This window comes from Helianthus annuus, chromosome 10 (genome assembly GCF_002127325.2).
Source record: "Helianthus annuus cultivar XRQ/B chromosome 10, HanXRQr2.0-SUNRISE, whole genome shotgun sequence".
Classification (NCBI taxonomy): Eukaryota; Viridiplantae; Streptophyta; class Magnoliopsida; order Asterales; family Asteraceae; genus Helianthus; species Helianthus annuus.
In genome coordinates this window covers 19,822,517-19,839,031 of record NC_035442.2, presented here as the reverse complement: position 1 = coordinate 19,839,031, position 16,515 = coordinate 19,822,517, and the positions used below count along the sequence as shown (strand labels likewise).

Below are 16,515 nucleotides of genomic sequence, written 5' to 3'. Positions count from 1 at the left end.
CTTACTTCATCTAAATTCCTGCAAGGTGTCATAACAAGATCATCATAGAATAATGAATCCTTAAGAAGTCCCATTTTGAAGGCTTCAACAGCCGTAGCCATATCCAAGTTGGGAATATCCAAGGACTCTTTACTAAATTTAGTTATATAATCCCTTAATGATTCATTATTATTTTGAGTTATCCTGTACAAATCACTAGTTAATTTTTCAAATTTTCTACTACAAGAGAATTGGTTATTGAATAGATTAACTAAATTAGCAAATGAAGTAATAGAGTAAGGGGGAAGACTTAGCAGCCACTTAAGAGCTGATCCAGTTAGAGTGGATCCAAATCCTTTACATAGGCATGCTTCCTTCAACTTTTCTGGGATAGGATTGATTTCCATCCTTTCCCTGTATTGTGCTATATGCTCCTCTGGATCCGTTGTTCCATCATACAGCTTCATGGTAGGGATATGGAACCTTTTGGGCACCTCTGCATCACAAATTGGTGGTGCAAAGCGAGATACCTTGTGGCTTCCATCTGCAATCTCTGGGATAGGCTTGACTACCCCTGGAACACTTGAGATCATGTCTTTTAGCTTCTGCAACTCCCTGGCCATAGCATGATTGGTACCTGTATCCTGCATGAATCCATGGTTAGTGGTAGGATAATTGTTTAAAGTGTTACCTCCCATTGGGTTCAAGTTAGGGAATCCATATTGCTGGGATTCTGGGACAACGGAGGGACCAGTGGAAGCAATGGTCTGCATTGGAATGAAGTCCCCTTGATGGACATCTAGACTCCCTGTTTGCAAACTTTTTAGGGATCCTGGCATCTGTAAGGATCCTGGTATCTGGGATGATCCTGGAACGAAGGAGGATCCTTGAACCTGGGATGATCCTGGAACAAAGGAGGATCCTTGAACCTGGGATGATCCTGGAACAAAGGAGGATCCTTGGCCCTGGAATGATCCTGGAATAAAGTAGGATCCTTGAAACTGCTGTGCCCCCGGATAGGCTCCCGGATTCATGAAGGATCCCATGTACTGAGGATAGGATCCTACGGGCTGAAAATGTGAGCCTGATGTCTGAGTCATTGCTGCCGAGTTGAGATGTGATCCTCTTGACTCCCCTATAATTTGCACGTCCGGGATCCCTGATGGCTGGGAAGTGATCATTGGAGTATCAAAGCTCAAGGATTTGGGCATCAGTGGAGAATGATCCTCTGCCGCTTTCTTTTGTCTTTTGAGATCTCCAATTTCCCTGAGGATCCTTTCGTTAGTTTCATCTTGCCGCTGCATACGATCCTTCATCTGCAAAATTAAAGCAAATACATCACTAGTACTGGGAATAGAAGAATTCATAGCAGAAGAAGATAGAGGTTTAGAGGAAGTGGGAGTTGATCTCTTCTCAGTATTTCTCTGAGATCCTGCCGGTGGAGGAGGCAAGGTGATCTGTGATGAAGTGACCGCCGACATCGCTGTGGACGTGTTCTTCAATGATGAAGCCATGTTACTCTCTGAGATGATTTCGAACAAAAGATTTTCTTATGAATGAAGCACCAATTGCCCCACGGTGGGCGCCAAACTGTTTTGGTCAAAAATCACACAAGGATAATGTAACCAAACTTTATGAAAACGGGGTATGATGCTTGGTTAACTATGAAAGTAAAGGATCACTTCTGTGATGAAGATGCAAAGACACAATGATTTATACGAGGAAAAAGCCCTTGATCAATGAATGATCTCCGGCATAAAAAACCTCGGGTGATGGCAACTACCGATCACCAACTTCAATATAACAAAAATATGATTACAACTTTGGATGATAATGAGCTGAGTACAAGGATCACTATTGCTTTTGGTGTCTAAGTGTGTGAGAGTTGCCTTGTATGTTCGTGTGTCCCCTTCCGAATGAAGAAGAGTGGTACTTATACATGTGTGGGTGACCTATTTTAGGTAAAATGACTAAATATCAGCTCATTACCCCTTTAGAAATAAAGATAATCTAGCCTAAATTGCTGCCCATAAATCAAGCCTAGTTTCCATATCCTGTGCAACGTCTTTCTTCGATTTAGCTCTTGCCATATTTGTGAAGACGCGTCCCTGGATCATGATCTTTAGAGCATATCCTGCTAGATGTTCCTGCAAAACAATATTGTAGTAAGCGAAGGTGACCGTTAGTATAAGGATCACCATAATGTCCCATGATCCTGATCTTGAAGTCCGGCTGAGGATCACTGCCTGCCAAAGAAACAAGGATCACTGGTTAGGATCACGTATAAGGATCACTTATAGTAAAAATCCAGCCCTAACAATTATCAACGGAAAAACAATATTCTGAGATTGGAGGATATTCTTCATCATCCTCTTCTTGGTCAACAACATGCACATTCTTGTTCTCATTTCTATGGTAGGATTTGAATTTGTTGTTCTTGAAGGAGGATCCTTGCTTCTCCAGTTTTGAGGATCCTACTTGTCTCTCCTGGATCCTCTTGTCATCCTCTAGCCGGATGAACCTGAGTGCTCGAGTTCTTACTTCATCTAGATTCCTGCATGGTGTCATAACAAGATCGTCATAGAATAATGAATCCTTAAGCAGTCCCATTTTGAAGGCTTCAACAGCCGTAGCCTTATCCAAGTTGGGAATGTCCAAGGATTCTTTACTAAATTTAGTTATATAATCCCTTAATGATTCATTATGATTTTGAGTTATCCTGTACAAATCACTAGTTAATTTTTCAAATTTTCTGCTACAAGAGAATTGGTTATTGAATAAATTAACTAAATTAGCAAATGAAGTAATAGAGTAGGGGGGAAGACTTAGCAGCCACTTAAGAGCTGATCCCGTAAGAGTGGATCCAAATCCTTTACATAGGCATGCTTCCTTCAACTTTTCTGGGATAGGATTGATCTCCATCCTCTCCCTGTATTGTGCTATATGCTCCTCTGGATCCGTTGTGCCATCATACAGCTTCATGGTAGGGATATGGAACCTTTTGGGTACCTCTGCATCACAAATTGGTGGTGCAAAGCGAGATACCTTGTGGCTTCCATCTGCAATCTCTGGGACAGGCTTGACTACCCCTGGAACACTTGAGATCATGTTTTTTAGCTTCTGCAACTCCCTGGCCATAGCATGATTGGTACCTGTATCCTGCATGAATCCATGGTTAGTGGTAGGATAATTATTTAAAGTGTTACCTCCCATTGGGTTCAAGTTAGGGAACCCATATTGCTGGAATTCTGGAACAACGGAGGGACCAGTGGAAGCAATGGTCTGCATTGGAATGAAGTCCCCTTGATGGACATCTAGACTTCCTGTTTGCAAACTTTTTAGGGATCCTGGTATCTGGAAGGATCCTGGTGTCTGGGATGATCCTGGAACGAAGGAGGATCCTTGAACCTGGGATGATCCTGGAACAAAGGAGGATCCTTGGCCCTGGAATGATCCTGGAACAAAGTAGGATCCTTGAAACTGCTGTGCCCCCGGATAGGCTCCCGGATTCATGAAGGATCCTAAATGCTGGGGGTAGGATCCTGCCGGCTGGAAGTGTGAGCCTAATGCCTGAGTCATTGCTGTCGACCCGTGGTGCAATCCTCTTGATTCTCCCATAATTTGTACGTCTGGAATTCCTGATGGCTGAGAAGTAATCATTGGAGTATCAAAGCTCAAGGATTTGGGCATCAGTGGGGAATGATCCTCTGCCGTTTTCTTTTGTCTTTTGAGATCTCCAATTTCCCTGAGGATCCTTTCATTAGTTTCATCCTGCCGCTGCATACGATCCTTCATCTGCAAAATCAAAGTAAATACATCACTAGTACTGGGAATATAAGAATTCATAGCATAAGGAGATGGAGTTTTAGAATTAGTAGGAGTTTGTCTCTTCTCAGCATTCTTCTGGGATCCTGCCGGTGGAGGTGGCAGAATGTTCTCGGACGAGGTGACTGCAGACATTGCCGTGGACATGTTTTTCAATGATGAAGCCATTTAATTCTTTGAAACGATTTCGAACAGAAAGTTTTCTTATGAATGAAGCACCAATTGCCCCACGGTGGGCGCCAAACTGTTTTGGTCAAAAATCACACAAGGATAATGTAACCAAACTTTATGTAAACGGGGTATGATGCTTGGCTAATTATGAAAGTAAAGGATCACTTCTGTGATAAAGATGCAAAGACACAATGATTTATACGAGGAAAAAGCCCTTGATCAATGTATGATCTCCGGCATAAAAAACCTCGGGTGATGGCAACTACCGATCACCAAACTTCAATATAATAACAAAATGGTTACAACTTTGGATGATAATGAGCTGAGTACAAGGATCACTATTGCTTTTGGTGTCTAAGTGTGTGAGAGTTGCGTTGTATGTCGTGTGTCTCCTTCCAAATGATGGAGAGTGGTATTTATACAAGTGTAGGTGACCTATTTTAGGTAAAAGGACTAATTATCAGCTCATTACCCCTTTAGAAATAAAAGACAATCTAGCCTAAATTGCCGCCCATAAATCAAGCCATGTTTCCATATCCTGTGCAACGTCTATCTCCGATTAAGCTCTTGCCATAATTGTGAAGACGCGTCCCTTGATCATGATGCCTAGAGCGTATCCTGCTAGATGTTCCTGCAAAACAATATTGTATTAAGCGGAAGTGGCCGTTAGTATGAGGATCACTATAATGTCCCATGATCCTGATCCTGAAGTCCTGCTGAGGATCACTGTCTGCCAAAGAAACAAGGATCACTGGTTAGGATCACATATAAGGATCATCTATAATAAAAATCCAGCCCTAACAATCAAGAAACTGCTGGCGGAGCAGGGGAAATCCTTGGAGATCCTCAGAAGTCTTTCTCTTCTTCCCCTTACCCCTAACAGGTGCTTTAGGGGCCGAAGCAGAGGGACTGGCAACAGAAGTCTTCTTTCTTGAAGACTTGACATTGGCAAGATCATCAATCCCGAACTTGGAGGCAGACTTGGCGGACTTGACAGATTTCCCAGCGCCTACACATTCAAAATAAGATAAGTACTTTAACTAATTCAAAAAATCCTACATAGAACTACTTTCTAATGAGGATACTTACTTGACATTGTGGCAGATGCGGAGGATACTTCCTGTGAATCTTGAATGGCAACTTGAAAACTTCTTGTCTCCGGATCAAGCTTCTTGAAGGCCGAAAGCCTCTCTTTTGCCGCAGGTGTCAGCTTCAGATAAGAGATGGAGATAGCTGCACAATAAACAAATAACAAAGAAAGACATTAGTGATCCTCATCATAAGAGACAAGTCTGATGGTGATCCTTCCAGGATCCTCTATCCTACCATGAGTAGCCCACTCCTTGGGCAAATCCTTCCCATTAGGGATGGTATCCCTCCTAACAAAGAAAAATCGTCGCTTCCAATTTGTATCATTCTTGGTGACCTTAAGAACAGGGTGATCCTCCCCAGCTTTCCGTTTCAACAAGTACCGACAGGAACCAAACGTGGTAAGATCATATAGCTCAGCCAGCTCCGACATCCCTAAGTCAATCCCCTCCTGCTCGATGATCCTCTCAAGGGTATACAGAACCCTCCAGATCATCGGCATGGCTTGGATATAAGACATGCCGGTCAGGGAAAAGAAGGATTGGGTGAAGGCTGGAAAAGGATACGAATATCCTATGGTAAACGGAGTTGCAGGAAAGGCCACCCAGGTGTCGGAAACAAAATCACTTAGAGCGGTGGAAGTGAATGAATTGAAGATAGCATCCGCCGGAAAACAGTGACGGATCCTATCAACATGAGCATCAGTGAAGCAGCACCTCTCCGTAGGAGAGTCTTTGACGATCCCTTGGCTTTTCAGGGGACTGCTCTTCTTGTGATCCTTGTGAGGGGAATTTCGGAGCAACATACTCTTGGCAGAATAAAAACAGGGAGCAGAAAAACAGAGCAAGAGAAGGAAGAAAGAGAAGAGAATACCTGATCAATCTTCGGTAAAGATTATAAAGGGAGAATATCTTGAATATAAATGCAGATTGATCCTAACCCTATCTCCTATTTATAATGATGATCTGCAGGATTGTCACATCTATGACGTAAGGGTTGCAACGGCTAGTTCGAGATTAACGGCTAGTTATCCGAGTCGTTCGTTGCAGATAAGATCAAAGCAAAATATAACTCATTTATTTACAAAATCACTCCTTATATTTTGGGGGCAATTGTTAGGGCTGGATTTTTACAATACATGATCCTTACGTGTGATCCTAACCAGTGATCCTTGTTTCTTTGGCAGATAGTGATCCTCAGCAGAGTTCCAGGATCAGGATCACGGACCATCATAGGATCCTCATGCTAACAGTTGCTTTCGTTGAACTTAATGTCATTTTGCAGGAATGTCTAGCAGGATCCGCTCTTAGCATCACGATCAAAGGACGCGTCTTTACAATTATAGCATGTGCTTAATCGGAGATGAACGTTGCAAAGGATATGGAAACTTGGCATAATTTAAGGGCGACAATTTAGGCTAGATTTGCTTTTATTTCTAAAGGGGTAATGAGCTGATTATTAGTCTTTTTACCTAAAATAGGTCACCTACACTTGTATATATAACACTCTTCCCCATTCGGAAGAACACACAACACATTTCTCACACGCTTAGACACTCGAAAATATAGTGATCCTTGTACTCAGCTCATTATCATCCAAAGTTGTAACCATTTTTCTTATATTGGAGTTTGGTGATCGGTAGTTGCCATCACCCGAGGTTTTTTATGCCGGAGATCATACATTGATCAAGGGCTTTTTCCTCGTATAAATCATTGTGTCTTTGCATACTTCATACTGAAGTGATCCTTTACTTTTTCAATAAACCAAGCATCATACCCCGTTTACATAAAGTTTGGTTGCATTATCTTTGTGTGATTTTTGACCAAAACATATATATATATATATAGAAAGTGTAATGTACAAAAGGGTTAATCATACTTCACGTACGCTAATATGTTGGCCGTCAGATCTGTTTGATTATATCGCAATTAAGATTTAACCATTAAGGGCAAATTAGACATTTTTCATTCTTGACACAGGGTAATTCAGACATTTACTAAGAACAAGGAAATTACACGAGTTCGTTATCTCCAGCATCCCGGTAATTACGATCCGTATCAGTTTCAATTAATTTCCATTTTTCAAATTATCAAATTAGCGGTTATTGGTGGGCGAGTAGGGTTTCATCACTTATTGTTTGTAATGGATCCACAGAGTAGTAATGCTCGAAACATATATGATATCGAATTTGAAGATGCTGAGGTCGATACCGGTCATGATGATGCAGAGCAATATAGGAATCCGACATATAGGAATCCGACATCAGACAACAACGTTCTTTTAGACGATCAGACTAGTAAGTTGTAAATTAAATGGTTTCAATTTTCCACAATTCAACCAAATTATCGTTGTATGATGTGTTGTTTTTGATCTGCATCATTTTGACAATTATTAGTTTTCTTAAATGTATTTTTAATCACGCGTGTTTGTTTGAATTCAAGAGAAGTATACTTTACTGGATGTTTTTTCTTTGTGCGGTATTAGATTTTGAAGCGTTATTATGTTGGATGCGTTATTTATATTTGATGCGTTTTTTTTTTCATGCAAGTTTGTTATTTTTTGTTTCAATTTACGTGATTTTTGTTCTTTCCCTGTATCCTTATAATTTTTTTGTTGTCATTTTTAAAATGTGTAGATGAAAGATTGTATATCCCAGAGGTAGCTTCATCATGTGTTCCTGTTATTGGAATGGAATTCTCTTCCATAGAACAAGCATATGTTTTTTATCAGACATATGCCAAGAAGGCAGGGTTCTCCGCTCGAAAAGGAGGTGAACATCATGTTGGTGGTATTATCAAGACTAAATATTTTGTGTGTTCAAAGGAGGGGCATAAACCACAGGAATTTGACGATCCTTATTCGAAGTTGTCTAAGCCATATAAACGTAGGAACAGACCGACTATTCGAACCGGCTATAAAGCTCAAATTAAGCTTTGTTCGACGGATGGGGTGTTGTATAAGGTTGATAAGTTTGTTCAGTCGCATAATCATTCATTCGTGTGCCCCAAAGATATGCATTTATTACCAGCTTATAGACATCTTTCTGAGACACAAGAAGAGATGATATGGGAGCTTGGTACATTGAATCTTGGGCCAGTGAAAGCCTTTAATATAATGAGACAAAGATACGGAGGGTTTGAAAATGTAGGCGCAACTAAAGACGATTGCAAGAATTTTAGAGCTAGGATACATAGCTATATCGGGGAGTATGATGCAGATATGGTTATCAATAGGTTGACCGATAAAAAGCAGTTTATGGTTGATTATTCATTCTTTCATTCGGTCGATGAAAACAAACGATTAAGTGGCCTGTTTTGGGCCGATGGGTTGTGCAAACGTAACTATGCTGAGTTTGGAGATGTCATATCGTTTGATGCTACACTTAAAACCAATAAGTTATTCATCACTTCAATGTTATTCCTGTTATTTTTTTTATAATCTTCTTGTTTTTTTTATTCATTTTTCAATCCACATTTTGAAGGTATAAAATGGTTTTTGTACCTTTTACTGGTATTGATAATCACTGTCGGAATCTGACGCTTGGAGCCGGGTTGCTAGCATCCGAAAGCATTGAATCATACAAGTGGCTTTTACAATCATTTTTCAACTCTTTTGGTAAGCAGCCGAAGGTGGTTGTCACTGATCAGGATCCCGCGATGAAACAAGCTATCGAAGCAGATAAGAGTAGGCACAGATTATGTATGTGGCACATAATGAAGAAACTTGCTGATAAGGTTAGGTTCAAATACAATCTGCGTGATTATTATTACAACTGGCGTAATAATTATATTGATTTCTTATTTTCATTTGCCCAGAGTAAAAAAAAATTCATCATGCGTTATTATGTTCTACACTCATTTTTTTATTGCCCTTGTTCAATAAATTCCAATTCTTTGTTTTAATAGGTCGGACATGAGTTGTGCAATAACAAAGAGTTTAAGAGACGTATGTGTGACATTGTATGGACATATTCGATTGCGCCAGAAACGTTTGAGAGAGACTGGAAGCTGATAATGATTGAATTCGGTCTAACTGAGAATAAGTGGATTGATGATATGTTTGGCATGAGATCTTCGTGGATTCCAGCTTTCTATCGTCATGAGCCCATGTCTGGGCTTATGCGGACCACTTCTAGATCAGAGAGCGAAAGCCATTTTTTCTGTCAAGTGGCGAATTCTCAACTTACCCTTGTTGAGTTCTTTAACCATTTTGATGGTGCAATGGACATTCAAAGATTCAACCATCGGAAGAATGACCATATATCTAGAAATACAATCCCAGATAACTTTTCTGAATCTACTCTAGAGGATGATGCTATGAAAATTTACACCAGGTCAATTTTCGCTGATCAACAGGCAGAGTTACAAGGAACACTGTCCGAGTGCCTTCCTATGGAGACTAAAATTGAGGAACCTTTTTTGAAGATAAGTATGAAGGATTGGAAAGCTCACGGCGACGGTTTATTAGAGGTAATACTATCTAGACTAGCTAATATGCGTTATTGCTTAACCATGTGTCCTTTTTTATTTTATTTTTATTATTTTTTTGTTTAGGTTTGTTTCAAGAAGGGGGAGGATGTAATTGCATCATGCACTTGTCGTAGGTTTGAACAATATGGATTGTTGTGCAAACATATATATTTTGTGTTCAAGATGTTCAAAGTGAAGGAAATTCCCAACAAGTACGTTATGAGAAGATGGACTAAAGACGTGGTACCGAATGATCTTAATAATACATTTGATATTAGTGTTGACGATAATGATGCGCATAAAAAGGCCAAAGAGGTTGGGTATGAGATTATGCAGACCGGAGAGTATCTTATTGGTAACCTGATGAAAGATTTCGATCATCTACTTATAGTCAGGGATCGGATGAGGGAGATGAAAGAAATGGTTGATGAACTTCGCATAACCAAGCCCATCGACCCTAAGTTTGATAGATATTCAAGGTTAATTGGTTACGAGAAACCAAACACTGACGCTCCACCTACAGTCCATGTGCCAACCGGTATTAGAAACAAAGGACGCGGTTCACATAAGCGGATTAAATCAAAAAAAGAGAAAATTATTAGTCTAAAAGGCAAGAGAAGTCGGACATGCAGTGTTTGCAATATCAAAGGTCATGACATTCGAACCTGCGAGGTGTTAAAGGGTAAAGCTACTGCTGCTGATAAGGATGCCAATAAGGAGGGGAGGAAATGAAGAGCAATTCAGTTAGAGAAGGATCCTGGTTTAGTTGACGAAGAGGACGAGGAGGTTGAAACTGGTGACGAAGAGGAGTATGAGGAGTTTGACGAAGCAGAAGATAGTGATTTTGAATGCGAAGACGAGTAATTTTTGAACAACATAAACATTCCATATTTCATGATTTTGTTAAGACAGAACTTTATGTAATCTATGACATTCACATCATTTTTACCATGATATGCGTGATTAAATATCTCAATTGATTCCTTTTTACCCCTTTTGTGTGATTAATCATAACTATACACAGGACTATTTGAAATGGAGATATCAAGTGACCATTAAACCCCTATCTTTTACAATTTTTTTAGATAACCTGTTTTAACCCTTGTTCACAGCGATCGCCACCCAAAACATACCCAAACACTGATTCTCATCATCATAACTAGCGTCATTAAAAAGGCACATACGTGATAATAATTAACATGCACTTTTTCATATCAATATTGCTAAAACAACATTCAAAAAGTCTGAAATCATGTGATAAATAAGCTCTGGATGGATGATTTACCAAAATATACCCACATATGAGTTCAATACACATAAAACTACCATTGTTCAAAATACCAACAACACATTAGGTCATCCCAAAAATCAACAAAATAGTGTATTAATCAGCCATACCACCTAGTTCGGTGACAATATCTTCCCAACCTCCTTCTCAGACGTCTCCATCTTCTCTTCAACGGTCTCCACTGCATCTTTCAGATATGAGTATACCAAGTTATCTGCAGATGCTTGATCCTGCATCAGTTGTATGCCTTTCTCCCTCAACAAAGGCTTTGGTTCTTCCAGCAGCTTTCCCCACACTTCCTGGTTTTTTTTGTTGTTCTAAGAGCCTTCCCTGCACATCCAGAATACTGTTACAAGAGTTAACATTAGAAGCAAGTTCTGTTAACCTGCGGGTATTCAAGAGCTCCTTGATTGCTTCGCTTGCGGGATCTGTCGACATTGTTGTGTTTGAAGAGAGGTGATATATATATTTTTTTGCATATGTCTAATAGGGGGGGGGGTGGGGGGGTGAATCATATATGTATATAGATTGTTAATTAATTTGGTAGTTGAGAGATATTTTGGTAAGTAAAATTTAAAATTTTACATAATTACTAGTCATATCGAGTTAACAGTCTAGTCTAGTTGTAGGTTTCATTATTTGGAGTAATAAATATATTATATATCAAGTTGTATCCTGATAATGTTGCCTAATTATTTAATTCATGCGTCATTTTTTATTTCATGCGTGATAATTTGTATCATGCGTGATTTTTTGTTACATAACATATGTACTTGTACTGGACCAAGAAAACTACAAAAAAAAAAAAACAGCTGTCATGGTTAATAATTTTAGTTTGTCCTCTTGCTTTGCAATTTCCTTTTATATATCGTTGGAAAACCGTTCAATTATTATCTTAAAAATATGGCAGATTCTTGTAATTCATCCTATGGTTCTTCTTCGTCATCTGGTATGCGTGCTTATCTCAAAAAGAGGATCGAGGATCAAATAGCTGAAGACAAGTCTTGTAAAGACTTGTTGGAAACTAACATTTATAGGGTCAGAGAAAACATGAAAATGAGAGAAGAGATTTTCAATTTGTTGTCTGGTATGTCAGATTCAAGTGTCAAAGAGGTGGCTATGATGTTTATGGTTGATCTTGGCAAGCGGGATGAGAAACAGTTAAAACAGCTTGCGGATGCAATATCCGTCTTAGGATGCTCTATGGACACGAAGATCCAGTTTTTGGAGACTTATTTCTGATGGTTATTATGTATCATCAATCATCTGGGTAGTGAAATCATGTCTATCTAAGTGTTTTATTTTTTGTATGAAATTTGTGTGTTGAATAATTTTAAAAGTGACTCAACCGACTGCATTTCTGCTTCTGTCACTTCATCAGTTTCATCAGCGGATGTGGTCGGAGGCTTTTCTTTACCATAGACGTCAGGGTTTATCTTTACAAGCTCATTTAACATCGACTCGGTTATTGTATTCTGTCTCTGTGCTTGTTGCTGACTGCACTCTGCCAAATTTACAGGTTGGTCCATGTTGTTTACCACATCTGCTTGTGTCACTGTTTTTATGTTCGAGTAGGTTAATTTTTTGTAATCACAAGTTAGAAAACTCTAATTTTTTTTTAGTAATGATCATATTTTTGTTACCTTCTGTCGTCTGCCTGTATACGCCTGGTTCGATGGTTTGTAAGGTAGCTAGGCATGAGTCTGAAATACCCCCATCATCAAATGTCATATTATGAACATCATCACATCCTATAAAATCACAAACGTTTTGGTTATTATTAAACATAAGTTCCTGTAAATATTAATAAATAACACAAATTCTTATCTACCTTTATCGTTTCCTGTGTTTTCATGTTCCAATGTTGCATCTCCATCGCCTCCTAACTCTTGAATTGTTTCGCCACCCTGTCCAACTTTGTTTTGAAACGCCTCATCACCTTCAGAGCTTACTTCATCAGTTCTCGGAACTGTATTTTTAACCGCATCATCCCATCTTTTACACATTTCCATAATTTCAACATCCCAGAAACACTTTTCCTTTACCCCCTTAACGAGATTATTCATTTCCGTAACCAGAGAAATGTATTTATTTATATTCTTGTCCATTGTTTTCAACAACAGCTGCAGAATTGGAGTTTCATCAAGTTCATGCGTGATTATCAGTCTAAGAAGCTAATTTTCATTTTTTTAATAGCATGCGTGATTATCAGGCTATTTGTTACTCCTAATAAATTAGACCAACAGCTTAAACTAGTGGGTAGTAAATACCATTAGAAGCCCATTGCACTTTTTATGGCATCAAGACTTATGCTAATGGGCCTCTTCTGTGCCAGTCATATATATTTTGGGCTTAGTTCAGACTTATGTCAGCCCAAACCAGCAGCAGCATACGTTCATGTTTTGAAACCCCAACTGTTCAAAATTAGAAGCCCCAAACCATGCGTTATTAATTTGTTAAAATAACATGCGTTATTAATTTTTTAAAATTGCGTGATTTTTTATAGATGTGTTTTTTCTAGATGTACATGTACAGTAGTTATTTTTCTAACATCATAAACAAGTATTATAGCATGTGTTATTCATAGTAACACAAACAAAAATCCAGTTTACCTTTTTTTTTTTGAGGCTTCCCACGCAGCATGATCATAGATCACCCCGGTTAGTTGAACCGGAGTGTTGCAGTAGTCAGGCTCTTTTTGCGTTTGTGTCCCTATATCCATTTCATCTAAATTCAAATCTGAAATATGTTCATTAGGATTCCAGCCCTCAAACCAATCTGTAGTTGATGGTATGTAACCTTCGTCAATCGGATCTTCCCCAGCCAGGTTTCCAGCCAGGTTTCTTCTTTTGTAGACCTGTGTGGTATCCACTGGTGGTATTATGAACTCATCCGTATCTGCCATAGGCTGATCTGATGTATCGAATTCGGTGAGGTTTTCTTGTACCGCAGCTGCCTCGTGTAGCGGGATGTTGTCAGCGAAAAGGTCCGTGAATAGCGTCGAAGTGTTTTGTTTTACGATTTCGAATGGTGTTGTCGGAGTCTCTTCATTTTGATGATCATCGCCATTGATGCCCGAGGCAGTAACATGTTGTTGATCCTGGCGATTATCATTTGTTTCTTCGTCTTTCTCAACTTCATCACAATCTTCAACATTTAGCGGCCCATTGTTGTATAAATATTCTTCCACGTCGTCGATCATACCAGATGTTACATACTGTATGACAGGCATTTTGACAGCTTCATCGAAAATTTTGTGTCTTTTGTTGAAATAATGGCTGTATAGAAGCTGCATATTGTTTTTTGAAAAAAACCAAATTACTACTATCAATAGTGTATTTAGCATAAGTTTTAAAGATGTCTACATAACATACCGTTAGAAATGCAACTGGTCCATTGTATTGTGAGTCAAACTTTTTCCAACCTTGTCTAGTTCGTTTCAGCGATTCTAAAACAAAGGAGCACCAATCCAGCTTTGAAATGTCTTCCTCTTTGTCAATTGCAAGTAGAAAACTTTGTTTAACAGTTGTTGACTTTGTTATCTCTACAAACAAAGTGTTCCAGTAGGCTAGGAAATTTAACTTGAATAATCTTCCGCCATTGGTTTGTTTTTTCATAGTTTTTGCAAGTAATGTATGAGTAATTTTGTTGGTGTCTGGCCACTGGTTTTTGAACTCATCAATGGTTGTTTCTGCGCCTTGAGTAGCAGTATTTTTTTCCACTATCGCTCCTTTCCTAGGCTTATTTTTTTCTCGTACTATAACATTCCCCTTTGTAATACCAAACACGTCATGTACTGAATCTCGGGTGATTTCTATCTTTGCTCGTCATAGTTTCGTACGAGCCAATACCCTAAACGTGTGCTTATATGATAAAGCTTTATATCAAGGACATCACCAAATCCAATGCTCTTCACATCCGCTACCTGCGCTTCAGTAAAGTGTTTAACTGTATCCAAGAAACCTGAAAGACTACACCGTAGGCTTATTACATCATGATGATAATCATAGTACGGTCTTGGTTCTGTCCTAATTGGTTCTGCATCGGTAATCTTCTGTTTCCTCTTTCTAGGATCCATCTGCTTTTCGTCTTTCGATGGTTTCTTTTTTACTGGCTCAAAGTCATCATCATCTTGGTCAGTTGAAGTATTTGGCCTTTTTTTTGTGTTTTCACCCCTTTTGACTATCAAGTCTTTAATCGGTACTTCAAAGTCACCATCATCATCATCATCTTGTAGACTTAATTTTGTTTGCTTTTTATTTACCTTTAAATTGCGAGGTTGCTTTGTCATCATCGGCTGAATCAGGGGCTCAAAATCATCATCATCATCAGCAACCCCTACATTCATATTTCAATACAAAAATTAAATCAAGCAAAGATTCATGCTAATGCCGCTTGTTAGCTCAAGTCACAGGATGTGCACTTTACATTTCTTTTCACTGATTTCCCCACAGAATGCATACTACCATTTGCATCTGTTTCCTAATAAAAATTCCTTATTTAAACTAATAAAATCCCTAATTTCACAATTTAACCTAATACCGCTAGTTCATATCAAAGAATCAACATATGTAATATCAATCATGTTAATGCCGCTTGTTAGCTCAAAATCTCCAATTTCACAATTAGATCAGAAGCCCCAATATCAAAAATTCCATATTTTAACTAGTAAAATTCCCAATTTCACAATGTAACCTAATACAAAATTCCTTATTTAAACTAATAAAATCCCCAATTTCACAATTTAACCTAATACCGCTAGTTCATATCAAAGAATCAACATATGTAATATCAATCATGCTAATGCTGCTTGTTAGCTCAAAATCTCCAATTTCACAATTAGATCAGAAGCCCCAATATCAAAAATTCCATATTTTAACTAGTAAAATTCCCATTTTCACAATGTAACCTAATACTGCTAGTTCATTTAAAAGAATCAACATCATCTAATGTCAATCCTGCTAATACCGCTACTACATATCATTGAATCAACAAAAAATTACGCTTCTTCATATCAAATAACGCTAGTTACCCAAACCGGATTTTTTCTAGAAGAAACTTCAATCAACATCAAACCTGGATTTATGCCGCTACTGTGCACCGTCTTCACCAGATCGTTTCTTTTCTTGCTCCGTCTTTCTCGTTTAGCTTGTTCACCATACAATGAAACCGCCGATTAGTTCAACTAAAAAGTTGTGACTGAATAACAAAATAAACGGGATTAGAAGATGATTTAATTGATACCTCTTAATGCCGTATTCGTCATTCTCACTTGAAATCGATGGTTGTTTGTTGTTCACCATTGTCGTTCGTCTTTCTCCGTCGGTCGTAATCGTCTTGAAACTCACCGTAATTTTTGGTGTTCAAATATGGTTTTTTGATTAGATACTGAGATTTAGCCGGGTATATAGGTATAGGAAATTGACCATTTTAACCTTTGGTTACCGTAATTACTAGACCTGGCAAATGGGTCGGGTCGGGTCATGGGTCAAAACGGGTTCGGGTCAAAACAGGTCAATTATAAAAAAGGGTTGATTTGGTTCGGGTCGAAACGGGTCCGGGTCAGAACGGGTTTCGGGTCGGGTCGGGTCCGGGTCAGAACGGGTTTCGGGTCAGATCGGGTCTTTTTTTTTAAATGTTTTATCACTTGTTTCAGCAAATAATCAGCCGCAAACAACCTGTTTTATCACTTGA

At 38.8% G+C, this 16,515-nt stretch overlaps 2 protein-coding genes across 2 annotated transcripts; one reads left to right on the top strand and one right to left on the bottom strand.

Annotated features, from left to right (window-relative positions):
- The first annotated feature begins 7,206 nt into the window (after positions 1 to 7,206).
- Positions 7,207 to 10,265, top strand: LOC110880729 (protein FAR1-RELATED SEQUENCE 5-like). The gene is made up of 5 exons (XM_022129196.1): positions 7,207 to 7,360; positions 7,700 to 8,486; positions 8,546 to 8,798; positions 8,970 to 9,533; positions 9,618 to 10,265. The coding sequence occupies exons 1-5, from the start codon at positions 7,207 to 7,209 to the stop codon at positions 10,263 to 10,265; spliced, it is 2,406 nt and encodes an 801-aa protein (XP_021984888.1).
- A 1,854-nt stretch (positions 10,266 to 12,119) lies between these two features.
- LOC118482601 lies at positions 12,120 to 12,939 on the bottom strand. The gene is made up of 3 exons (XM_035978147.1): positions 12,653 to 12,939; positions 12,465 to 12,572; positions 12,120 to 12,376 (listed from the first exon to the last, which is right to left on the bottom strand). Exons 1-3 carry the CDS (start codon positions 12,927 to 12,929, stop codon positions 12,120 to 12,122), a joined length of 642 nt encoding a protein of 213 aa, XP_035834040.1. The 5' UTR covers positions 12,930 to 12,939.
- Positions 12,940 to 16,515: the final 3,576 nt, after the last annotated feature.